At 41.0% G+C, this 26,498-nt stretch overlaps 1 protein-coding gene across 1 annotated transcript in view; it reads right to left on the bottom strand.

Annotated features, from left to right (window-relative positions):
• PIK3R3 (phosphoinositide-3-kinase regulatory subunit 3) overlaps positions 1-26,498 on the bottom strand; it is a 103,948-nt gene that overhangs the window by 16,272 nt on the left and 61,178 nt on the right. The window contains exons 2-7 of the mRNA XM_028160094.2: positions 23,940-24,048; positions 21,927-22,025; positions 17,375-17,555; positions 14,400-14,525; positions 8,905-9,047; positions 5,168-5,344 (exon numbers count right to left, since the gene is read on the bottom strand). Of these exons, the coding sequence (XP_028015895.1) occupies positions 5,168-5,344; positions 8,905-9,047; positions 14,400-14,525; positions 17,375-17,555; positions 21,927-22,025; positions 23,940-24,048 (835 nt within the window). The remainder of the gene's footprint in view (positions 1-5,167; positions 5,345-8,904; positions 9,048-14,399; positions 14,526-17,374; positions 17,556-21,926; positions 22,026-23,939; positions 24,049-26,498) is intronic.

Genomic DNA, 26,498 nt, shown 5'->3' with positions numbered 1-26,498 from the left:
AAAACTTGACCATTACACCTCATCCTCCCCTGCATGGTCCCCAAAGTGCTTTCCTTACAACTCTCTGGCAGGACCCCATTTCCACCAGCAACATCAACATCCAGTTCTCATCCTACTAATTGTGTGGTTTTAATCAGCCTCTACTATGCTTCAGTATTCTCTTCTAAAAAACAGGAAAAATACTACTCCCGTAGTCAATTTACACTTATCTTAAGAAAAACAAGAGAAAAAATAGCTGGTGTTAGTATATCCTTACCTAGTCCTTAACCCAGCAAGTAGTAAAAAAAATCTATATATATAAAAGGCTAAATGACCATCTGACTGTTTGAACGGCCGGCACCTATGACGCACACTGACCAACAGGGGGCAGACACTCAACGCAGGAGCTGCCGAGCTCCGGTAACTTGGCAGCGGTAGTTCTTGGGTGACGCACCCTGGAACCAGAGAGGAGGGAGCCCGATTCCTCACAGGGCCAGTGAGCACTTCCACCTTCAGTCATAGGTTATGTTGTCGGCCTTGAACAAATGTTGTCAGCCTTGAACGCACTTGCATTTGCGTTCCACACCATGTACAACAGCAACTTTGCAGAGTGCCCTCTTGCACTCTAGGACCCCTCGGGGATATTGGAGAGCTGGTTTCAGCCCAATCCCTGCAGGTCAGGCTGAGGGACCCTGCTTACTCCACAGAAGCCCTGAGCCACAGCAGGTGCAGCCTGCTGAGGAGGGACCTTGGGAGGTTAGCTCCAGGGCATGTCCGGCTGGACACGCCCATCTTACCCAGCCCCCCCCCCCCACTTCCCCAACCCCTCACCCTGCCTCCACCAGGACCGCCTGCATTAGTCCCTGCACCAGAGCCAGTGCAGCCAGCCGGAAGATGGAGCATGAGTTGTCTTTCTTCCTTTTTTTTTTTTCATTCACTCCCCAGATACCCTTCCAACCACAGCACTTCCCCAGGAATTCTAATTAATTTCCTTTCAATGTGCACGAATCTGTGCACTGGGCCACTAGTGTGTACTGATAGTATCCTTTCTAAAGGTCTTAATTAGCCTTACAACCCAACTACCACCCCTAATAGAAAAAGTGCTTGTGTTTCAGTCCAAGGAAGAGGATTAAACTAGGCAGTCCCTGAGAGAGGGTAATACCAAAAAAATACTTTGAAGCTGAAGCAGTAGTCCTGGAGGGAAATTCATGCTTCCCTAGAGCCTGGCTATATTATGAGATGGGCAAAAGAAAAGGGTGCCCCATGTATAAGGCACCCTGGATGGAGGCAGAAGGTTTTAAGATGCAGAGTCTGTTGGTGGCCAAATAAGGAGATCGCTGTGAAGAGCACCTCTGAATTTTCTGGAACAGCAGTATTTAACCAGATGGCAGGACCCAATGGTTAGGGGTAGAGGATGGGGGACAAGGGACTTTTGCTCCACTCATTTCCTGGCAGTACTTCATGATGACATTCTCATGTAAAACAAGTGTGTGTGTATGTGTAGGAAGTAGGAAGAGTCCTAATCACAACTGAGATAAAATACTTTTCATATAACCAGGCAGATGGAAACATGGAATAAATTAATTTTCATTTAAAGAAAAAGAAGAATGCAACTTGTCTTATATAAAATTTTATAAACAGAACTTGACACTCCCTACATAAAAATGAGATAATATATAAGACATTTTGAAATAAAAAATCAGTTTTAAAAATTTTAAGTTATGAGATAAATTAAGAAGTGATTCACTACTTAAAAAAAATAAAAAACACACCATCACTGGTAGAAATGTAAAACAGTGCAGCCACTTTGCAAAAGTCTGGCAGTTCTTCAGTTAAGCACAGTTACAATAAAATGTGGTATATCCATACAATGGAATATTATTTGACCATTAAAAAGAATGAAGTACTAATACATGCTCCACATGGATGAACCATAAAAACATCATGCTGAGAGGGAAAAAGCTACTCCCAAAAATTACATATTTTATTATTTCATTTATATAAAATGTCCAGAACAGGCAGCAGAGACAGAAAATGGATTAGTGGTTGTTTAGGGCTGAAGGGAATAGGGTGATTAGGGGGATGATAGGTTAAGGATACCTGGTTTCTTTTTGGCATAATGAGTATGTTCTAAAATTGATTATGGTGATGGTTAAATATATCTATGAATATAATAAAAATATTGCATTATGTATTTTGAAATGGGTGAATTGTATGGGGTGTAAACTATATCTCAATAAAATTGTTTTAAAATATAACAAAACCTACCACCCCTCCACAGAACTCCTTTAGCTGCAAACTTCCCTAGTCCAGTGGTCGGCAAACTCATTAGCAACAGAGCCAAATATCAACAGTACAACGATTGAAATTTCTTTTGAGAGCCAAATTTTTTAAACTTAAACTTCTTCTAACGCCACTTCTTCAAAATAGACTCGCCCAGGCCGTGGTATTTTGTGGAAGAGCCACACTCAAGGGGCCAAAGAGCCGCAGTTTGCCGACCACTGCCCTAGTACATATTACTCAAAACTCATCATTAATGCACCTGTATTGTTATGCTAAGTTAGTCTTTATTTTGAATTTATGAATTTAGGTTTATAAATACCAAGAAAAGTAAATGGTAATCATGAAAACTAGTTCCTCATGAAAACGAATTACAAATAAACAACCAAATTCCTTTTTTTGAAAATGAATTTTAAAAGATTTTATACTTAAGATAATATTTATTCTATGTTTAAGAAATGAAATTCTATATTTAAGCATTCAAGAATATCCTAGACGCCCTAGCCCAGTGGTTGGCAAACTGCGGCTCACGAGCCACATGCGGCTCTTTGGCCCCTTGAGTGTGGCTCTTCCACAAAATACCACGGCCTGGGCAAGTCTATTTTGAAGAAGTGGCGTTAGAAGAAGTTTTAAGTTTAAAAAATTTGGCTCTCAAAAGAAATTTCAATCATTATACTGTTGATATTTGGTTCTGTTGACTAATGAGTTTGCCAACCACTGCCCTAGCCAGTTTGGCTCAGTGGATAGAGCATCGACCTGCGAACTGAAGGGTCCCGGGTTCAATTCCGGTCTAGGGCACATGCCCAGGTTGTGGGCTCAATCCCCAGTGGGGGACTTGCAGGAGGCAGCCAATCCATGATTCTCTCTCATCATGGATGTTTCCATGTCTCTCTCCCTCTTCCTTCCTCTCTGAAATCAATAAAAATATATTTAAAAAATATATATCCTAGAAACAGTACGCTGGGATTTCAGCCTTGTAGGTTATACAGTGGGAAGTCAGGGAAATGTCCACACCCCAAGTGGGCCTGATGAACTAACGACAATCTCTAGTTGGGTACTGTAGAATTCCAATCTATTCCAACTTCAAAACAGGACCAAAGAAAAATCATACTCAATATCATGCAGCACACATTTTACAACCAGTCTCCTCTTCAGCACTGACTAGACAATTTCAGTACTGGAACACATCCAGTCCACCACACTTAGTATTGTCTTTGCTAGAAACATCAAAGTATGGACTGTGGAACACTGGACTATCCTACCTGAAGTAATCCTTCCAAGAGAGGTAAGGGTTGTCTGTGTCTCCCTAAACATCCTATCTATCTTTACTAGCAGGTCATGGCTTATCATCCATGATGTTATCTAAGCTCTTTTATATTTGGTTTATTTATCCCATTAAAGGAACTTTTAAGGTCTAGTTTGCCTCACTTATTCATGCCCATTTGGATGGTGTATTTCTTAGTATCTTATTGCTTTCTAGGCCAAAGAAGTGCTTCCACTCATTCCTTTGGTTCATGGCAACAACTTCCTAAGCATATTTTCAGCTTCATTATGTGAGAACCACGTAAGTATTCCAAGAGCAGGCACACCCTGATTTTAGATAAGGGCAAATTCTTGCCTTGTTTCCAAAGCTCTTCTGTGTGCTCTGTATATGTGCTTGACTTTTGGGGAGGTCACAACAGAAAACTGAAATGATCTCTAGAGAGGAGTGTTATTAAAAACTACTCGGCATAGTGTAGTTGTAATTGTTTGCCCCTAAAACAATCACCTTAAATTTTTCTCTACTAAATCCAGATACATAGAAGTATGAAACAGTCTGTCACATCTCAGAGGGAAGGCGGGGTTGGACGGGTAGGTGGAAAGACATCAACCAAAAAACTTGTATGCATATATGCATAACCCATGGACATAGACAATAGGGTGGTGAAGACCTGGGGGGGGGGCGGGGCTGGAAGTGGTCAATGGGGGAAAAGGGAGACATATGTAATACTTTCAACAATAAAGATTTAAAAAAGAAAAGATTTTAAAATAAATAAATAAAAATTTTCCTCTACTGAAACAACAGCACTGTCCCAACTTCTAAGCTTGTATTTTATCCCTTCTCCCTTTCTGACACAAGGAAAGCCTGATTACATATGGAAAACACAGATGTCTTCTGCCAGGAGTTTGAATTGAGTTGTTTTACATGAATGAAACCCATAAACATATTTCATAACAGTCCATTCATTTCCTAAAACTAAACTTAATATATTCTCCTTTCTCACAGCTTTTCTCTTTGAAATAGTCATTTGTCCTAAAAATCTAATCCACACAATTTGTTCTGATAATATATCTTTCAATCTGTATTTGGATAACATCCCTATATCTAGCCAAATTGTATCATTTTTAATATTAACAAATTAGGTTTCACTCTTAGGATCAAATTATCTTTCATGCTTGCTATCCACACATTTCTATTACTTAAATACAGAATTTCATTTCTTAGACATAAAAACCTTTAATAGCTTGTTCTGTATACTTACCTACAGGCCCGCACTATTAGTGTCCTTGCCTGTGCCCATGAAGGACAATTTCCATTTCTGTGGTTCTAATATGTAACCAGAGATTCTGGTTTTTGTGTTTTAGGCAAACATCACTCTGTACATTTTAAGCTACATCACTTTGCTCATGCCACAGCCACCCTCTGAGATTTCCAAGGCATTTGTACAGAGTGGGAGTCCTATATTGCTCCCACACATTGACTGTAGGTCAACTCTGATAGCCCTACTACTAATAGGAATACTTGCCTACATTCTTACTGGCCATTTCTCAATTACAAATCTGTTCTTCTAAATCTAACGTTTCTAGTGCCAGCAGAAATCTGGTGCTAGAGGTACCTCCTGCCCTCCACCCCTCCCACACTACTCACACAAGATGTTGATCTCGGATCTTGCGCAGCTGGATCAGGTCAGGTTTGATACTATTCATTTTTTTATCTATTTCCCGGTTGTCCAAAGCTTGTTTCTTCAAATCTTGCTCTAGACGCATTTTGCTATCATGAATCTCACCCAGACGGGATTTCAATTTGTCATAATTCATCATAATTCTGTGAAAATATTTGACATATTAAGGCTAAAATAGGAACCAAGCAGAAGCATTCTATAGTGTGAGCAGAGACTAATATCTTAAGTGTGGTCGACATCTGCTGTTTTTTCCTGGTCCATATCCATTCCCACTCTTCTAGTAATAGCACCTGATTGTCCCTGCAGTATGGTTTCCCTGCCCTCATCTTAGATTCATGGGTGAACATCCACATAACCCAGCATGGCCAATAAAAGTATTCCATTCCATCTTATCCACACCCTCAGGCCAGTGACTGGTTCAAGAATAGGAGTAATACCCAAACTGACTCAATGAGAGTCAATTCCAGGACTTTTGCTACTATTGTAAATAGAGATTCTCTTTCCATTAGGATTGCTAAATTATGAAAGTGTATTTGATTCTAGGGACTCCCAGCTGCTATACTGCCATCTCATAGCGAAAGACTGCCTGAGGATGAAGCCAACACAGAGAAAAATGGAACCAAAAGACAGAGTATGGCTCAGTCTGTGTGGCTCAGTAATCAAACATATATCCGTGTACCAAGAAGTTGCCAGTTCGATTCCCAGTCAGAGCACATGCCTGGGTTGTGGGCTCCATCCACGGTGAGGGGTTTGCAGGAGGCAGCCAATCAATCGATGTTCTCTCTCATCAATGTTTCTATCTCTCTCTCCCTTTCCCTTCCTCTAAAAAAAAAAAAAAAAAAAAAAAAAAAACCACAGAAGACAGAGTATGAGAGAGGATCCATGCCCTTTTTTGGGCTTTGGACTGAGCCATGATTGAACAAATACTGGTAGCTATATGGATGATATAAAGAGATAACACAATATAACAGTTAAGAGCAATGGCTTTGCAATCAGCCTGCCCTAAGTATGAGGTTCTGGCCTATCACTTACTGTGTGGCTATGGGCAAGTTATTTAAATTATCTGAGCCTTTATTTCCTCTTTTGTTTAAAATGGGTACTTAAATAGTACCTACTTCACTGGGTTACTGTGTAAATTAAATGTGATAATACATGTAAAGGACTTAACAATGCCTAGCACATCTTCATAAGTACTCAGTAGGTGGTGGCTATAAGCTTTTCCAGCACACTAAATTTTGCTGTGCTCTGAATCCTTTCAAGGCACAATTGTCCACACTACTCACTTGTCATTTAATATATGGTTTTATATTACTAGAGGCCCGGTGCATGAAATTCATGCACTGGGGGAGGGGGTCCCCACAGCTCAGCCTGCACCCTCTCCAATCCGGGACCCCTTGGGGGATGTTTGACTGCTGGTTTCAGGCCAATCCCAGGGATTGAGCCAAAACTGGCAGCCGGACATCCCTCTCACAATCCGGGACCGCTGGCTCCGAACTGCCCCCCCCCCCCGCCAGCCTTATCACCCATAACTGCCTCTGCCTGCTAGCCTGATCGCCCCTAACTGCCCCCCCTGCTGGCCTGGTCGCCCCTTAGTGCCCCCCTTGCCGGCCTGGTTGCCCCTCACTGCACCCCCTGCTGGTCTGGTCACTCCCAACTACCCCCCCTGCCAGCCTGGTTATTCCTCGCTGTCCCCCTCTGCTGGCCCGGTCACACCTCACTGCCCCCCTCTGCTGGCCCGGTCACCCCTCACTGCTCCCCCTGCCGGCCTGGTGGCCCCATGAAGCCTGCTGGTCAGTCATTTGGTCGCCCCTCACTAACCCACCTGCCAGCCTGGTGGCCCCACGCAGCCTGCTGGTCAGTTGTTTGGTTGTCCCTCGCTAACCCCCCTGCCAGCCCTGTTGCCCCACCCAGCCTGCTGTTCGGTTGTTACTGTGAGGGTGTCATGACCACTTTGCATATTACCCTTTTATTAGTATAGATTAAAATGTCATCATGTTACTTTACCTCCCATTGCACTAAACTAAAAAAATCTTTTCTATTTCTTCATTATTAATAATTGCTATTGACTGCAAATGCCAAGATATATTCAGATACACAAACATGCCTTTCTGCATCATTAATGTATGTGTGTGTGTGTGTGTGCCACTCTCATGGCATTTCAATAAGATATTATCCACAGTTTATGGACGAGGAAACAGGCCCTAAGAATTAAGTAACTCACCCAAAATCACACAGCTAGTAAATAATTCAACACAGAATCCAAGCCCCTGGTTTTAACATTAGGCTATACTGCCTCATACCACTTAGCCCTAGTCTTTTGCACAAAGAAGTTCACTAACACTTTGGTGCTAACATGAGAAATAATTTTGCTTTTCTCTTGGCTTATTTTCCTGATAGTTACAGCACCTGCAATGGTGTGGAGAGTACATAGCAGTACTCAATGAATAGGATTCATTTTTATTTATTATCCACTTCTTCACTCCTCAACCCACTGTTTTCTGTCTTCCAATATTCTGTCTTCCAATATTCCACTAAATTTGCTTTGATAAAGGCTTACAATATCCTTTGGTTGCCAGATCCAATAGTTCTCATGCTGCTCATTCTCCCTGTGTAATCTCATTCTTACCATCTACCGTCACCTACACACTTATGCCTCCCAAATCCTTCCTGTACCCTGAGTTCCAAGTCTAACAGCCTTTCAGACAACTCCATTGGGTTCTCAAAGGAACCTCAAACTCATTGGTTCTAACCCCAAACTCTCCTCATACTCTCTATTTTGTGGACAACACCATTCCTTAGTCCAGTGGTCGGCAAACCGCAGCTCGCGAGCCACATGTGGCTCTTTGGCCCCTTGAGTGTGGCTCTTCCACAAAATACCATGGCCTGGGCAAGTCTATTTTGAAGAAGTGGCGTTAGAAGAAGTTTAAGTTAAAAAAATTTGGCTCTCGAAATTTCAATCGTACTGTTGATATTTGGCTCTGTTGACTAATGAGTTTGCCGACCACTGCCTTAGTCAGTAGGCATAAACTTTGACTTGCCCCACACCTATCATTCCTGATCAGGCTTCAAGTCCTCAGCATTTCCATTAACTCCACCTCCTTTCCTGCCATTGCTCTGGTTCAGGCCCTCACCATCTTTTAACCTGATGACCTAAGACTACAACCACCTGCAACAGTCAGCCAGCTGCTCTTCCTACCCACGGTCTTGTTCCACTCCAATTTATTCTCAGACTGCTGCTATTGATTTTCAGTTCAACAAATATTCAGTGAGTACCGCTATGTACTCTCCGCACCATAACAGGTGCTGTAACTGTCAGGAAAATAAGCCAATATCCCTACTTTCAACAAGCTCACGGATTAGCAAGTGGGACATTCAGTAAATGTTACAGTAGGGGTCAGGAGCAGATACTATAAGAATAGGGACAAAAAGCCCCCAAAACAGTCTATGGAATCAGGTAAATTTTTCTAGAAAAAATCTTGTCTAAGCTGAGTCCTAAAGGGTGTGCAAGAGTTAATATTTAGGAGGAGGAGAAAGAATGCAGAAGATAGGAGGTTCAGTTTGCTGCCACTGGTGGGAACAGCAAGTACCTCCATATGAAAAGACTGTGAAGTTTGAGGGTTAAAAGCAAACACAACAGAGATTATTGGGGAAGAAAAGACATCTTGTCTCACTGATGTACTTTGAGATGATTAGGTAGAGTTACCGTTCAATTTCCTTTTCATTCCCCTCTCTGCGAAATCGCTCAATATATTCTTTGCGATACTGTTCTTGTGTGTGACACTGCTCTTCAAAAATTTTAATTGTTTCATTAAAAGCTTCAATTGCCGTCCGCTTCATCTGTATTTCCTATAGGAGAGAAAAAGAAAAGCTATATACTTCATTATCTTTATTTTTTTTGTAAGTTTTTTACAGTTCCATGTAAGACTGAATTCAGAAAGCTAAACCAGCGATTTTCTATGTTTTTCATCTCATGGCACACATAAACTGATTACTAAAATTCTGCAGCACACCAAAAAGTATATTTTTTGCCAATCTGACCAAAAAACAGGTATAATTTTGATTCATTCACATCTGACGGCTCTTGTTATGTTGGCTGTTGGAATTTTTTTTATTTGACAAACTAAGGGAAAAGAGGTCAGTGCCCCTGACTAAATAGTCAGGTATTGCATGTTTTAAAAATTCTAGTGGGACAATGGTTGAAAATCACCTGGCTAAAATAAGACCCTTTGTTTAACTCCTACCCTTATTATTTATATGCAAAATGAATCATTCGAAACCTAAGATAAAAGAAAAAGTATAGCTGAGAACCACAGAAAGACTCAAGATGCTAAGAGGGATTAACCCTTGAAGACAAGGATGAAGTCCTGCCTTTGCACCTATTATAGGGCTGAACCCCAAAAGGTGCTAAAGGGGTGAATGGATAGAGCAGAGGAGTCCAGCCACCAACCTGCAAAGACTTATCCCTAGAAGAGCCCTATAGAGTCTATTCTTCTCTTAAAGATTTTTAAAATATCCTACCTAATAAAGAGGGAATATGCTAATTGATCCTCACGCCATAACAAAGATGGCAGTGCCCACAGCCAATATGATAATTGACTGCCCCGCCCTCAAATATGGCGGTGCCCACAGCCACAAAATGGCGGCGCCCAGTCCCCTCAGCTCCGCCGGGGCGGCAGGCACACGACAAGCCTTGGAGCCGCCCAGGGCCGCCCGAGGCTCAGGTAACCAGGGCCGGCCAAGGCTTGCACTGCTGGCAGTGGCAGCAGTAGAGGTGTGATGGGGCATCGCCTTCCCCTGATCGCCGGGGCACCTCCCGCCCCTGAGGGCTCCCGGACTGTGAGAGGGGGCAGGCCAGGCTGAGGGACCCCCCCGCTCCAGTGCATGAATTTTCATGCACTGGGCCTCTAGTGTGTATATATATATATATATATATATGTGTGTGTGTGTGTGTGTGTGTGTACACACACACACACACACACACATACACACACTATTGATTTCAGAGAGGAAGGGAGAGGGAAAGAGAGATAGAAACATCAATGATGAGAGAGGATCATTGATTGGCTGCCTCCTGCACACCCCCTCCTGGGGATCGAACCCACAACTCTGGGCATGTGCCCTTGACTGGAATCAAACCCTGGACCTTTCAGTCGGCAGGCCAACGCTCTATCCACTGAGCCTAACCAGCTAGGGCCAGAGTCTATTTATTCTTGCTTTAGTTTCTAAAGCATGTAGTTTTTAAAACTGAATCACCAGCAAATTAATCTGATTACAAGTAGAAAATGAAAAAGGGAAGAATAGCTGCAAAAAGCAGATGTAGAATAAGATGTAAAATGAAAACTCCATAAAACAAAAGCCTATTCAGCACTAGGGTAAGAAGTCCTATATATTTCGATGAGCTCTGAGGGTATTTGTAGACTTTAGCATCTGACTCATGATTCCCCTAAAACCTTCAAAGAGGATTAGACTTTATTCAATTTACTTTAGAAAGTCAAGAGATATGTATAAAGGTCTAGAAAGATTATTATCCTGAATGTTTATAATTTTTAAAGGTTTGGTGCTTACAAGATAATTCCTCATCTATCCAGCATTGATTAATTTCAACAAATGGTTATTGAAAATCCACTATACAGGAAGTACCATCTGGTGATAAAGAGATTCATAAAACATGGAGCCTACCTTTCAGGATTTAAACTACACAGGTGAAATAGATTTCTGAACTCTAATAGGTTCTGTTTCATGTCATGGTAGGGAAATCAAGTGGAATAAATTAATTACTTATTGCTTTACAGATGCTTCATGGAGAAGACAGCATTTGAGCTAGTTCTTAAAGAACTGGGGTGGAGGGTAATGCAGCATCGCACACAGATGGCATGGCATGTACATGTAATATTAGGAGATGCTCAGGGATAAGCAGCTGCTCAGTAGGGTTGGAACATAAGGGGATTGGTTGATGAGGGAAGCTCAAACCTTTATAATGTTCCATATAATTGGGGTAATATTATACATATCTCAAATAGTACTGCAAACTTATTGAAATGCCCCTATCCAAATATTTAGCTACAAATTCTGCACTCTGAAATTCATTTGGCTCAATGAATAGCAGTCGGACATCCCTCTCACAATCCGAGACTGCTAGCTCCCTTGTAAAGTTAGAACATACCTACAAAGCTCTGGCCCTGTATCTTTAAAGAAAACACCAATAATATAGACTTTACTAACACTGGTATATGTGTTGGTAAATGGGGCAGCAAACGGGAAAATATTTGACATCACTGTTCAAGCAGGAGCTCCCCTGTAAACAATGTCACTACATCTACTACCAAAACTATAAACCTACCTAGATCTACACCCCTTCCTTCTTCCTCCTTCCTTCATCTACGTGTGCTCTGGGGCTCACTTCCTCTTCCATTCTCAGGCACTTCCATCCATTACATCAGCCGCCCCTCTTACATCATTAACTCTCCCCATCTAATGGTTCCTTCTCATCAACATACAAACAAGTTCTAGTTACACCACTCTGGAAAAATAAAATCCCTAACCTAAATCCTCACCCAGTCACAGCTAAACTTCTTGAAAGAGTTGGCTGTCTCTCTTCCTCATCTCTCATTCACATTCCAACTCACTCTATTTTGGCTTCTGTACTCACCATTCCATAGAGACTGCTCTTCCAAGGTGACCAATGATCTCATTGCCAAATTTCTATCTCTTATCCCAATCTATCACTAAGTCCTATCACTTTCCTCCTAATTATATGTAATCCAGATGTTCAATAGCCTCACCTGCAGATTATTCTCATCCTGTGCCAACCAACACCATCTCATTCCCATTCTCTGAGAAGAATTCACTTATATCACAGCAATCTAGATTTTATCTGAGATTTCATAAAAATATAGAGGAAGTCTATAAAACTTAGAAACACACAACACAAGGAGTTCTATAACACTTATGAACACTACAACACTTATACACAGAAGAGGTCAATTATTTAATCTCTGGCAAAAAAAAAATGTTGGAGCCCTAACCGGTTTGGCTCAATGAATAGAGCGTCAGCCTGCGGACTGAAAGGTCCCAGGTTCGATTCCAGTCAAGGACATGTACCTTGGTTGCAGGCACATCCCCAGTAGGAGGTGTGCAGGAGGCAGCTGATCAATGTTTCTCTCTCTTTGATGTTTCTAACTCTCTATCCGTCTCCCTTTCTCTCTGAAAAATATCAATAAAATATATATATATATTTTTTTTTAAGTTGGAATAAATCTGGAGGGGTGGGGGGAGAAAGAGAGAGGGAGAGAGGGAGGAAGGGAGAGCGAGAGAGTGAGCAAGAGCCCGAGCCAGCAAGAGCAAATGACCAAGATCAAAGAGGAGAAATCAGCAAAGACTGAGAAGGAAAAACCAGGGAGGTCCAAATCTCAGTGACCTCTACTTATTTCCAGATCTGAAAGTTCCATTTATGGTTATTATTATGGACTAGAAGCCCGGTGCACAAAATTCGTGCACTGGGGGGAGTGTCCCTCAGCCCAGCCCGCACCCTCTCCAATCTGGGACCCCTTGGGGGATATCCGACTGCTAGCAGTCAGACATCCCTCTCACAATCCGAGACTGCTAGCTCCTAACCACTCACCTGCCTGCCTGCCTGATTGCCCCTAACCACTCCCCTGCCGGCCTTGTCCCCCCGCAACTGCCCTCCCCTGCTGGCCATCTTGTGGCAACATGGGGGCGACCGTCTTGTGACAACGTGGGGGTGGCCATCTTGTGATGTGAAGGTCAATTTGTAAATTACCTCTTTATTATATAGGATGCCTCTGATCTATAGAAATATTCATATTGGTTTTGCATACAGCTATGTGCCTTTTTATTTTTTATTATTATTTTTTTGTTAATCCTCACCCAAAGATATTTTTTCATTGATTTTTAGGGAGAGTGGGAGAGAGAAACATTGATGTGAGAGAAACACATCAATTGGTTGCCTCCTGCATGCGCCCCAACCAGGACCTGGGCCAGGGAGGAGCCTGCAACCAAGGTACATGCCCTTGACCAGAATTGAACCCAGGACCCTTTGGTCTGCAGGCCGATGCTATACCCACTGAGCCAAACCGGCTAGGGCAGCCATGTGCCTTTTAAAATATATATATCTTTATTGATTTCAGAGAGGAAGGGAGAGGGAGAGAGATAGAAACATCAATGATGAGAGAGAATCATCGATCAGCTGCCTCCTGCACATCTGCACTGGGATTGAGCCTGAAATTTGGGTATGTGCCCTGACTAGGAATCAAACTGTGACTTCCTGGTTCATACGATGATGCTCAACCACTGAGCCATACCAGTCAGGCCAGCCATGTGTTTTTAATGTTTATTCTTTTTAGTGGGAAATATAAAATAAGTGCATAAAACAAATACACAGCTTAACAAATTATTATAAAATAAACATCCACTACCAGCACCCCCAGAAATTCCATGCATCCTTTCCAATCACAACTCTCTTTTTCCCAATCCATCTCCCCTGCCTTGGTGATAATACTATCCTTTATGATGATTCTTTGTGATTCTTCATGATTTTACCACTTCATGTTCCTATCCAAAATAAAAAAGTTTACATCTGTCTGGTTTTGTACATTGTATGAACAGACATGTATTATATGTATTCTTTTGCATTTTTTACTCAATATTCTTTGTGAGATTAAACATAGTATCATGTGTCGCCTTATGATATTTGTGTGTGCAAGTATGCACACACAAATATAGTAATCCACCATTGCTTTGTTTAATGCAGAGGAAAGGGATTAAAGTTTAATATTTTTCCTTCCTGGTTGTTATGGTTGATATTGGAATAAGCCAACTTCCACAGATAGCAAGGCATCAAGACAAAAGAACCCTAGGCCCCAATTACTGTGGAGTTGCCATAAAAACCCTGAAATGCCTATACATAAAAGAAAACTAAATTTCTATCTGAAGCCTTTGTTATTTTATTTTTTTGTCACTTACAGTCAAATCTTATTCTAGTTAACATTAACTGACATAAAATATATGCTTAACCAATAAAAAAGTGATTTATGAATGGAAGAGGATTTTATATCATCCAAGTCCCAAAAAGGCTATTTAAGATATTAAGACCTCTAAAGATTGTCAGATAATTAAAGAAAATTTGATGTAACTGTAATGTTGCATACTTACTGGCCTAAATAACAAAAATATACTAACCTGGGATGTTCTGGTATATTCTTCATATAGCCTGTCATACTCTTTACTCTTTTCCTGATACTGAGAATGATACTCCTGCAGTTTTTTACCGACTGCATCAATGTTATCTTCTTTTACCAACTGATCCTGTGCAGGTAAACAAAAGAAGTAAAAAATGTCAAAAATTCTGATATTAATTTCTACATCTATTTATTTTTAAATTGAATTTCTACTGTAAGTTTAAACCACTGGTTTAATATCAAGCATACAAAAGCACTAAATCCTTTTGTTAACACAAATATCAATCTTTATATTACAACAAAATAGTTAATTCAAAAATTAAGAAAAAGTATAAACAGAAAACATAAACAAAAGTATTTTTTAAATATATTTTTATTTCAGAGAGGAAGGGAGAGGGAGAGAGAGATACAAACATCAATGATAAGAGAGTATCATTGATCAGCTGCTTCCTGCATGCCCCTTACTAGGGATCGGGCCTGCAACCTGGGCAGATGCCCTGACCGGAATCTAACCGTGACCTCCTGATTAATAGGTCAATGCTCAACCATCTGAGCACACCAGCCGGGCAACAAAAGTATTTTATATAAAGTTAATAAATACATGGAACAAGCTATTCATAGTTGCCACAAAATAAGTTACAAAATTCTTAAATCGTGAGTAGAAAATTTTAAATGGCTAGATTTCTTTTTTTTTAAACTGGTAAGTTAGAATAAAATAATCCTGTTAAGTAATTACTTGAGGAATAGCTATCAAGAATTTGTGTGACAGAAAACCAAGATGGCAGCATAGGTAAACACCTAAACTGCTGCCTCAGACAACAATATCAAAACTACAACTAAAAGACAAAACAGACACCATCCAGAACCACAGGAAAGCTGGCTGAGTGGAAATTCTACAACTAGAAGGAAAGAGGAAAGCACATTGAGACTCAGAGGAGCTGCAAAAGGCTGAGGTACAGAGACGCGCACGTGGAGAGGACGGGCAGCTGAGTGCACAGGCGGCTGAGTGCGCGGCTGGCTTTCTAAAGCGGGGAGGAGACAGAAGCTCCTGACTGCACTGTACTCCAGTCCCGGGCGAGACTCTGGGAAACCAGACTCATTCGGGGGGGAATCTGGACTGTCAGGAAAAGAGAAAGCACACTGAGACTCAGGGAAGATGCGGATGGCAGAGGTCTGGAGGCATGCGCACGCAGAGAGGACTGACAGGAGGCTGAGTATGTGGCTGGCTTTCTAAAGTGGGAGGGAGACAGAAGCTCCCGACTGCTCTGAACTCCAGTTCCCGGCGAGTTTCTGGGAACCCAGATTCATTCGGAGAGAAACTGGACTGTCTGCAGCAGGCGAAACTCGAGGGCGGTTTTCTCTCTGATGTGCGTGCAGCGATTACTGAGGGACACTGAGACCCAGGGGCTTCATAGGGCAGGGCTGATGGGAAGCCAAGGCTGTATGCTCCACCCTGAGACTCCACCCCATCCAAGCTGAGCACAGAGGCTTTTGCAATTTTGCAAGTCTTGTCTCATAAGGGTGTCTCCAGCACAGAAGTTCTCCCAGCATAGACACAGCTGATCCTCACAGCCAATTGGCCTGGAGGCCAATTCCTCCCAATGATACCAACAACAATCAAGACTTAACTACAACAAAGCTGTGCACACAGTCCACAATCGGTGCACCAAGAGTGTCCACCTCAGGTAACTGGGGAGGCTGAGCCACTGGGCCCTATAGGACACCTAGCACACAAAGCTAGTCTACCAACTCAGGGAAGCAGCGAAAATGCAGAGACAAAGAAACAGATCACAAATGAAAGAAATGGAGGAAAGCAAACGACTGGATATAGAGGTCAAAACCACAATTATAAGGTTTTACAAGAATTTCCTAGAAAAGGCCGATAAATTTAGCGAGACCCTCAAGGATATGAAAAAGGACCAACTAGAAATTAAACATACACTGAGTGAAATAAAAAATATTATACAGAGACCTAACAGCAGACTAGAGGACCGCAAGAATCAAGTCAAAGATTTGAAATACAAAGAAGCAAAAAACACTCAACGAGAAAAGCAAACAGAAGAAAGAATCCAAAAATTTGAAGATAGTGTAAGGAGCATCTGGGACAACTTCAAGCGTACCAACATCAGAATTATGGGGGTGCCAGAAGAAGAGAGAGAGCAAGATACTAAAAACCTCTTTGAAGAAATAATTACCGAAAACTTCCCCCACCTGGTGAAAGAAATAGACTTACAAGTCCAGGAAGCGCACAGAACCCCAAACAAAAGGAATCCAAAGAGGACCACACCAAGAAACATCATAATTAAAATGCCAAGAGCAAATGACAAAGAGAGAATATTAAAAGCAACAAGAGAAAAACAGTTAATTACACCTACAAGGGAGCACCCATATGATTGTCAGCTGAATTCTCAACAGAAACTATGCAGGCCAGATGGATGTGGTAAGAAATATTCAAAGTAATGAATAGCAAGAACCTACAACCAAGATTACTCTACCCAGCAAAGCTATCATTCAGAATTGAAAGTCAGATAAAGAGCTTCACATATAAGAAAAAGCTAAAGGAGTTCATCAACACCAAACCAGTATTATATGAAATGCTGAAAGGTATTCTTTAAGAAGAGGAAGAAGAAGAAAAAGGTAAAGATAAAAATTATGAACAACAAATACATATCTATCAACAAGTGAATAAAAAAATCTGATGAACAGAATAAACTGGTGAATATAATAGAATCAGGGGCATAGAAATGGAGTGAACTGACAATTCTCAGGGGGAAAAGGGTGTCGGGGGGTGCGGGAAGAGACTGGACAAAAATCGTACACCTATGGATGAGGACAGTGGAGGGGAGGTAAGGGCAGAGGATGGGTTGAGAACCAGGTGGAGGGGAGCTATGGGGGGAAAAAAGAGGAACAATTGTAATAATCTGAACAATAAAGATTTATTAAATTTAAAAAAAAGAAGAACTTGTGTGATCATACCTGTTGGTATTTGGACACTGGGTACATCAGCTTCACATCAAGTTTGGGATTGTATTGAGCAAGAGATTCATGATGATAGTGGTTAATGAGCTCCACCACAGAATTAAACGTCAGAGGATCAGAAAATCCGTATTTCCCATCTCGGTGATAGATCTTTATTAACTTATTATTGCCTCCTTTCCTGTAAACAACAAGATAACAACTGTAGATTTTCCCCAAAAAAATTCTACTGAAGTATTACTACTTTCATATGAAGATATGAAAGCTTGATGTCACATAATAAACAAGTTTTATTATGCTGAGGCTAAAGCAGGTGAAAAGACATATAAAAGTATATGTGCAAAAGTATATGTAATACCACATTATTTTTACAACTCTTTCTTTTATCTATGAATAACCTTGCTTACTAAAGGTTAATATACCTAAATAGCAGTCAGTATCTACAAATTTGGCAAAAATAATCACTTAAGAGAAATAATTTATGTATCTTTTTTTTTTTTTCCTGAATGAATTAGACTTCTAGCCCAGACCTTCTCCTGAACTTTAGATAAGCACAGCTGAACAACAGAAGAGATTCAAGGTTTGGGCCCACGGGTACACCCATGTTTAGTGGTCAGGGGATGAGGAAGAACCAGCAAAGGAAACCAAGAGAAAGCAATTAATGAAGTGAATGGAGAACTAAGTGTGTGTTATCTTAAAAACTAATTTTTTATTTTTTTCTAAAACATGATGTTGTGTGTGTTTTTTAATATATTTTATTGATTTTTTACAGAGAGGAAGAGAGAGGGATAGAGAGTGAGAAACATCGATCAGCTGCCTCTTGCACACCCCCTACTGGGGATGTGCCCGCAACCAAGGTACGTGCCCTTGACCGGAATCGAACCTGTGACCCTTCAGTCCACAGGCCGACGCTCTATCCACTGAGCCAAACCGGTTTTGGCTAAAACATAATGTTTTAAAAAGCATTTCAACATAGAGGAAATAATCAACTGAGGCTTGACAAAGTAGAGATCACTAAGTGATCTAGATAAAATGGTTTCAGTTGAATGGTAAGGATGGAAGCCTGACTGAAATGGATTAAAGACAATGAAAGAAGAGGGAAAAGACATGCCTACAGACAACTAACTGTCTTGAAGAACATTGCTGTAAATGATCACTCTGGCTGCTGTGCGGAAAATGAGTCAACAGGGGTGGGGAAGATTAGAAATGGTAAGATGCTGGGAAGCCTGTTAGGAGGTGACTGCAAAAGATCAAACAAGATGAGGGTGGCTTAGATTTAGATGGTAGAGAAATGTGAAGAAATTACTAATATAGATTTGAAGGTAGAGTTGGCAGGATTTATTTAATGACTAGTGACCCGGTGCATGAAATTTGTGCACATTAAAAGGGGATTAATTAGAGGAAATAATTTAATATTGCTATTTGCCCTTTCTCTATAATAGAAGTGTCAGAGATGAAAGAAAATTAGTAAAATGTATATGAAAACCTTCCTCCTGTCAGAGTCTGGGGCTCACCACGGGACCCAGAGTTAAGTCCCCGCCACCCACATGCACCTCAAAATCGCGTGAGACCTAGACCCAGCTGGCCTCCCACCATTGGGCTAGATCCTGACCCAGCCAGTCCCACCCTTGTTAAGCCCTGCCGGGCAGGGGGCATAGCCTCAGGTCCCCTGGCCTGGCACTAGGATGGGGAGTGTGGCCTGAGGTCCCCCAGCACAGACCAGGGCGGGGGGCGTGCCTTGAGGTCCTCTGTCAAGCCCCACCAGGTGGGGGACATGGCCTGAGGTTCCCCGTGAAGCCCCGCCAGGCGGTGGGGCACAGCCTCAGGTCCCTCGGCCCAGCACCAGGAGGAGGGGTACAGCCTCAGGTCCCCCATCAAGGCCTGCTGGGCGGGGGCATGGCCTGAGTTTCCCTGACCTAGCACTGGGGGTGCACCTTGAGGTCCCCCGTCAAGCCCCACTGGATGGGGGGCATGGCCTGAGATCCCCCAGCCTGGTGCTGGGGTTAGGGGAGCAGCCTGAGGTCCCCTAGCCCAGCACCAGGACAGGAAGAGCACCTTGAGGTCCCCCGTCAAGCCCCGCCGGGTGGGGGGGCGCGGCCTGAGGTCCCCTGTCAAGCCCCATGGGGGCAGGGGAGGGCGTAGCCTCAGGTCCCTGCTGATTGGTCCTTAAGGCTCCTTATGGGAATTTGGCCTCAGCTGTGGGTGCAGCCATCTTTGTGATGGAGTGATGGTCAATTAGCATATTCCCTCTTTATTATATAGGATGATTTGGATGTGAGAGTGAGAGAAAGAGGGGAAAAGACTTGTGGCTTGAGTAACTGTAGAGATGGTGGTTCTATTGCTTAAAAAGAGTGAAGACTTGAAGAGAAACAGTTTGGATAGGGGAGTTGGGATTGAAATAAAAAATTCTGCACTGACCATGTTAAAATTAGTATATCCCCTAGTTCAGTGGTCGGCAAACTCATTAGTCAACAGAGCCAAATATCAACAGTACAACAATTGACATTTCTTTTGAGAGCCAAATTTTTTAAACTTAAACTTCTTCTAACGCCACTTCTTCAAAATAGACTCGGTATTTTGTGGAAGAGCCACACTCAAGGGGCCAAAGAGCCGCATGTGGCTCGCAAGCCACGGTTTGCCGACCACTGTCCTAGTTATATAGCGGCAAAAGCAAGCAGGCAACTGGATATATGCATCTGGAGTTCTGAAGGTCAGAGCTGGAGATAAGGTTTATGAGTCATCACTGTATAAGTGTATATTAAAGCCAAGGGACAGGACAAGCTTTGCTGTGGAAAAATGAATACAGAGAAGGCCCAAGTCTGAAGCCAGGAACACTTAACATTTTGATATTGAGCAAAGGAGTGGTCTAGAATTAGGAAGAAAATCAGAAGAATGTGATATCACAACAGCCAAGATAATAAACTGTTTCTAGGAAGAAATGTCTATGACTAATGCTGCTAAGAGGTCAGGCAAAGTAAGAAAGAGAAGTGGCCATTGGTTTAGCAGTCCCTGTAGAGTGATAAGACAGAAGCCTGACTAGAATGAGAAAAAATTGTGTTGAATCAATACAGAACACTGATTATACCTCAGCAACAACTAAAGTCCTAAGGCATTAATTTATTTCACTATCTTTATCAGAAACTAATATAGTAACTCCAAATTTCTAGCATAAAATATGGGATTCTTTTTCTTAAAAATACTAGGATGGAAAAGCAGCAAAGAGCCAGATTAATCTGGATTTGAACCCATCCTCTGCCACTCTCTAGCTACTAGTATGTGTCTTGAGGTGACTTTCTTAACCAATTTAAGTTTTAGCTGCCTCATCTATAACATGGAAATATTAATACCTATGTGTCATAAGGTTGTTGTGAGAAATAAATAAGTTATTACATGTAAAATGCTTAGTACAAGAAAGTTGTTATTGTTGCTATTATTATTACTTTTAGATAGCACTTTATTTTTTTAAAATCACAAGACTTTATTGTAATTAGGCTATTTTAATGGTTAAAATTAAATGTGGAGATATCTAAAGCAGTTTTCCTAATTTTAAAAAAATATGTGTCCCACTTTTGTAAATATAAAAGAGATACAACCACCACTTATGAGATTCTAATATGCCCACATGGATGGCATGATACAGACTGAGAATTGCTTTATCTTCTACATATCATCATCATTCTAAATAAGGTTGAGTTTTAACGCTGAAATCTGCATTAAGGAAAATAATAGGGTTATTAGAGGGGTGGATTCCAAACATATCATGAACAACCTTAAGCTGTGCACATCACTTCTTCTATACTCATAAGGTCAATAATATACATCTTATTTCCTTACATTAAAGCTTTTTCACTTTATTGCTACCAAAAAATAAAAACTGTCATTTTTGTAAAACATTTAAATGTTTAATGTATAAAAAAGGATAGTTAGCCAAACAAAAATTATGTATCTATATTAAATTAAAATATGAAAAGTCCTATATAATAAAGAGGTAATATGCAAACTGACCATCACTCCAACACACAAGATGGCCGCCCCCATGTGGATACATGATGGCCACCACAAAATGGCCAGCAGGGGAGGGCAGTTGTGGGTGGTCAGGCCAGCAGGGGAGGGCAGTTGGGAGGGACCAGGCCAGCAGGGGAGGGAGTTGGGGGGGACCAGGCCTGCAGGGGAGGGCAGTTAGGGATGACCTGGTCAGCAGAGGAGGGCAGTTAGGGGCAATCAGGCCAGCAGGGAAGCAGTTAGGCTTCGATCAGGCTGGCAAGGGAGTGGTTAGGGGGTGATCAGGCAGAAGCAGTGAGGGGCAATCAGGCAGGCAGGCAGGCAAGTAGTTGGGAGCCAGCAGTCCTGGATTGTGAGAGGGATGTCTGACTGCCCTCGAGGGGTCACAGATTGGAGAGGGTTCAGGCTGTGCTGAGGGACACACACCACACCCCGTGCACGAATTTCGTGCACCGGGCCTCTAGTGTATATATAAAGATTTACACAAAATACAGAAATCTTTGTATACCAGAAATAAATAATGCTAATGAAAATGCTGAAAAATACTCACCGCAAAGTCAAAGTATAATCTCCCTGCATTTTTGTTGAGGCATCTCTGACCAAGAAGGTACCATCTGGCATGTCCCGTAATTTGTCATTTACCTCCTCCCTGAAGAATTATAGGAAAAATGAAAAAAACACAAGTTTCATTTGTGCTCTTCATATATTATTACTAAGGCTAGTTGGGAAGTGATAAGTCTAAAGTTATAGAATCATAGGGCCTTTCAGAGGTCATTTAGTTCCTCTCTCTAGGTATGTTCATTCTGTCTTGATTTTCGGTGTTATGCAATCTAAGGAAGGGCTATTTACTTCTTAAACTTTTCCAGATTTCAACTATCTATAAGAGATAGTGTTTCCATTAAGCCTTTAGGGATTCCTTGGGCAGCTCTGAACTTGCAGAGTTTCAGGAAAAACCAGCAGCTGTTTAGAAAGAAGGTTATATTTAAGCAACAGTGGCAGCTGTGTCCAATCGGGGGGGGGGGGGGAGGGGAATTTACTAAATTCACAATTTTTCAATATAATATCCTCCAATATAAACTTATACCGATAATAAATTTCTCTTTGGAGCTGGTTTGAGACTTTAAGGAACAATACTGGAACAACACTCAAAGGAAATGGCAGGGTCTAAAAGACCCTTGAATTATAGAACCACAGGGTCTTAAAATATAAATTTAAATATTTAAATATAATAGATCCTTTTATTGTATAATGCTAAAATAAATTTTTTCTGATAATTTTAATATAAATACATATTATCTTTCTCAAAAAATTAAACATAGAATAACCATATAACCCAGAAATTCCACTTCTGGGTATATACCCAAAAGAAATAAAAGCATGGACTTAAACATTTATACACCAATGTTTATAGCAACATTACTCACAAGCCAAAAGCTGGAAACAATCCAAATATTCATCAAAGCCAAATGTCCAAATGAATAAGTAAATATATATTAAGTGGAATATTGTTCAGCTTTAAAAAGGAAGTAAATTCTGACACGTGCTATGACATGGATGAACTTTGGGGAATAAATATTGTATAATTCTACTTATATGAGATAGCTAGAGTAGTCAAACGCACAGAAAACAGAAAGTAGGATGGTGATTGCCAGGGAGGGGCTGGGGAGAATAGAAGGCAAGGGGAGTTAGTGTATTATGAATGGGTACAGAATTTCACTTTAGGAAGATGAAATAGTTCCAGAGATGGATGGTAGTGACAGTTGAACACCAATGTAAATGTACTTTTTCCACTGAATTGTACATTTAAAGATGGTTAAAAGGGTAAGGAAAAGAAGGAATGAGTGCCATTTTGGTAATGAGAGAGAAGAGACAAAAGAAAGAGGAGGACAATCATATTGAGAAATATAGCATCAACCTAAAACCTGAGTTGGCTGAAATGTGTAGTGTTTTTTAAAAACAAGGAAATACAATATTCAAATTTTTAAAAAATATATATATAGTGTGTGTATATATTCCTTCTCTAGATTCAAATTTTTCCAAAACCACATTTTACTCAAAGAGAAATTTGTCCAAGAGTCCTGTTTCCCAAAATGAGGTGTGTGAAGAGTGCATCAAAATCACTTGGGGAGATTGTTAAATGCAAATTCCTAGGCCCCACCCAATTGATTCTTGCACATGTAAAGATTTGGAACTACTACTGCCTTAGAGACAAAAGGTAAGGAAAATTAAGTACCTATAAGTATCTTTCACCCTACGATATGTGTAACTATCTTAAGAGTATGTATTACTTATTCAGAAATATATCCCCAATATAGCATTAAAGTAAAATGATACCCATAATTTAAAGATTTTCTTGTCATTTTTTTTTTTTTGTGTGTGTGTGTGTGGGTGGGTGGGTGGGAAGAAAAGCATTTAGAAACCTTTGAAATATTCCCACACAATTTCTTAAAATGGTCATCTTAAAATGACAATTAATGGGACATTAAAGTATTTTATTTTAACTACTAATTCTAAAAAGTGATTTTTTAAAAACTACATTCAATTATAGCAGCATTCTGGTTACCTTGAAATATCCCCCCAGTACCATTCTGCATCCTGAAGAGAAACAGAATTGTCCTTCATTCCATTTGTAACAGCTGAAGTCATTGGCTTAGGTGGCTTTGGTGGAAGAGCTAGAAGAAAAATGAATATTATTTTGTAGATGTAAATTATAATTTGTTTTCTAATTCCCTCAGTCAGGAACCCTCATTAACCAACGTACACTGAGATTCAAATAATTATAAGTCAAATAGTGTTATTTTAGGTCAAATCTTTTTTTTTTCTAAAATGTTTTTACTGATTTTAGAGGGAAGCGGGAGGAGGGTGAAAGAGGAGGAAGGAAGACAGATAAGAGAGACAGAGACATCGGATGTGAGAGAGAAACATTGATCGGTCGCCTCCCACACGCACCCTAACTGGGATTTGAACCGGCAACCTTTTGATGCATGAGATGATGCTCAACCAACCTGGCCAGGGCTTATGTTAAATCTAAAACATTAGTCAAAAAAATCCTTTTAAAACTATAACAACAATTGCCTGAAAAGTAAAATTTTCAAACTATTTGAGGTTTTTACCCTTCCTATTTTTAAAAATGTATCTTTAAATACATTGCATAGAATATTATATTAGTTTCACGTGTACAACCCCATGATTAGGCATTTATATAACTTACGAAGTGATCACCCAGATAAATCTAGTACCCATATGACACCATACATACTTATTACAATATTATTGACTATGTCCCTATGCTTTACATTATATCCCCATGACTATTCTATAACTACCAATTTGTACTTCTAAATCCCTTCACCTTTTTTACCCATCCCCCAATCCCTCTCCCAGCTGGCAACCATCAAAATATTCTCTTCATCTGTAAATCTGTTTCTGTTCTGCTTTTTTAAATTCCACATGTAAGTGAAATAATCTAGCATTTGTCTTTCTCTGACTTATTTCACTCAGCACAATACCCACTAGGTCCAACCATATTGTTGCAGATGCTAAGATTTCATTCTCTTTTATGGCTGAGTCATATTCTATTGTATATATGCTATACTTCTTTATCCATTCATCTGCTGATGGACGTTTAGGTTGCTTCCATATCTTGGCTATTGAATATAATGTTGCAATGAATATATGGATGTACATGACCTTTTGATTTAGTTTTTGGGTTTCTTTGGATAAATACCCAGAAGTGGAGTTGCTGGGTCCTTCTTTGTCTCCTGTTGTAGATTTTGTTTTAAAGTCTATTTTGTCTGACCCTGGCCAGGAGGCTCAGTCGATTGGAGCATCATCCCAATGCCCCACAGTTGCAGGTTCGATCCTCCAGTCAGGGCACATACATGAATCACTCAATGAATGCATAAATAAATGGAACAACAAATCAGTCCCTCCCTCTCTCTCTCCCCCGCTCCACTTTCTCTAAAAAGAATACTTTTTTTTAAATTTTAAAATAGATTTTGCCTGGTTTAAGAATTGCTACTCAAGTTTTCATGTTTTGTTGTTTCTATTTTCATTAAATATCTTTTTCTACACCTTTACTTTCAGTCTTTATGTGTATTTTGATCTGAAGTGAGTGTCTTGTAAACAGCATATGAAAAAGTCTTGTTTTGTTATCCATTCAGCCACTGTGCATGTCTTTTGATTGGAGCATTTAATCTATTCGCACTTAAAGGAATTGTTGATAGATATGTAGTTATTGCCACCTTATTTTTCATTTTTTAAAATTTATTTTATTGATTTTTTTACAGAGAGGAAGGGAGCGTGATAGAGAGTCAGAAACATCGATGAGAGAGAAACATCGATCAGCTGCCTCCTGCACACTCCCTACTGGGTATGTGCCCACAACCAAGGTACATGCCCCTGACCGGAATCAAACCCGGGACCCTTGAGTCCACAGGCCGATGCTCTTATCCACTGAGCCCAACCTGTTAGGGCCATATTTTTTTATCTTTTTAAAGAAGGACCTTTAACATTTCTGTAATACTAATTTGGTGGTGATGACTCCCTTAGCTTTTTTTGTCTGGGAAGCTCTTTATCTGTCCTTCAATTCTTTTTTTAAAGTATGTTTTTACTAGAGACCCAGTGCACGAAATTCATGCACGGGGGGGGGGGGGGGGTCCCGGAGGGAGATGCGAGGGAGTCCCCTCAGCTCGGCCTGAGCCTCTTGCAGTCTGGGAGCCCTCAGGGGATGTCCGACTGACACAGAGGTGGGAGAGGCTCCCACCAACATCGCTGTGCTCACCAGCTGAGCCCAGCTCAGGGCTTCTGGCTGAGCAGCGCTCCTCCTGTGGAAGCATTGAGCGTCTGCCCCCTGGTGGTCAGTGCACATCATAGTGACTGGTCATTTTGCCATTCATTCTATTTGCATATTAGCCTTTTATTATGTAGAATTGATTTTAGATAGAAAGAGAGAGAAAGATCAATCAGCTGCCTCCTGCATGCCCCATACTGGGGTTTGAGCCTGCAACCTGGGCATGTGCCCTGACAGGGAAATCGAACAGCAACCTCACGGTGCATGGGAGGACACTCAAGCAACTGAGCCACAACAGCCAAGGCTGTCCTTCAATTCTAAATAATAGCT

The sequence above is a fragment of the Eptesicus fuscus genome, chromosome 9 (assembly GCF_027574615.1).
Source record: "Eptesicus fuscus isolate TK198812 chromosome 9, DD_ASM_mEF_20220401, whole genome shotgun sequence".
Taxonomy (NCBI): Eukaryota; Metazoa; Chordata; class Mammalia; order Chiroptera; family Vespertilionidae; genus Eptesicus; species Eptesicus fuscus.
Note: the sequence above shows the minus strand (reverse complement) of the source record. Positions and strands in the feature narration are given on the sequence as shown.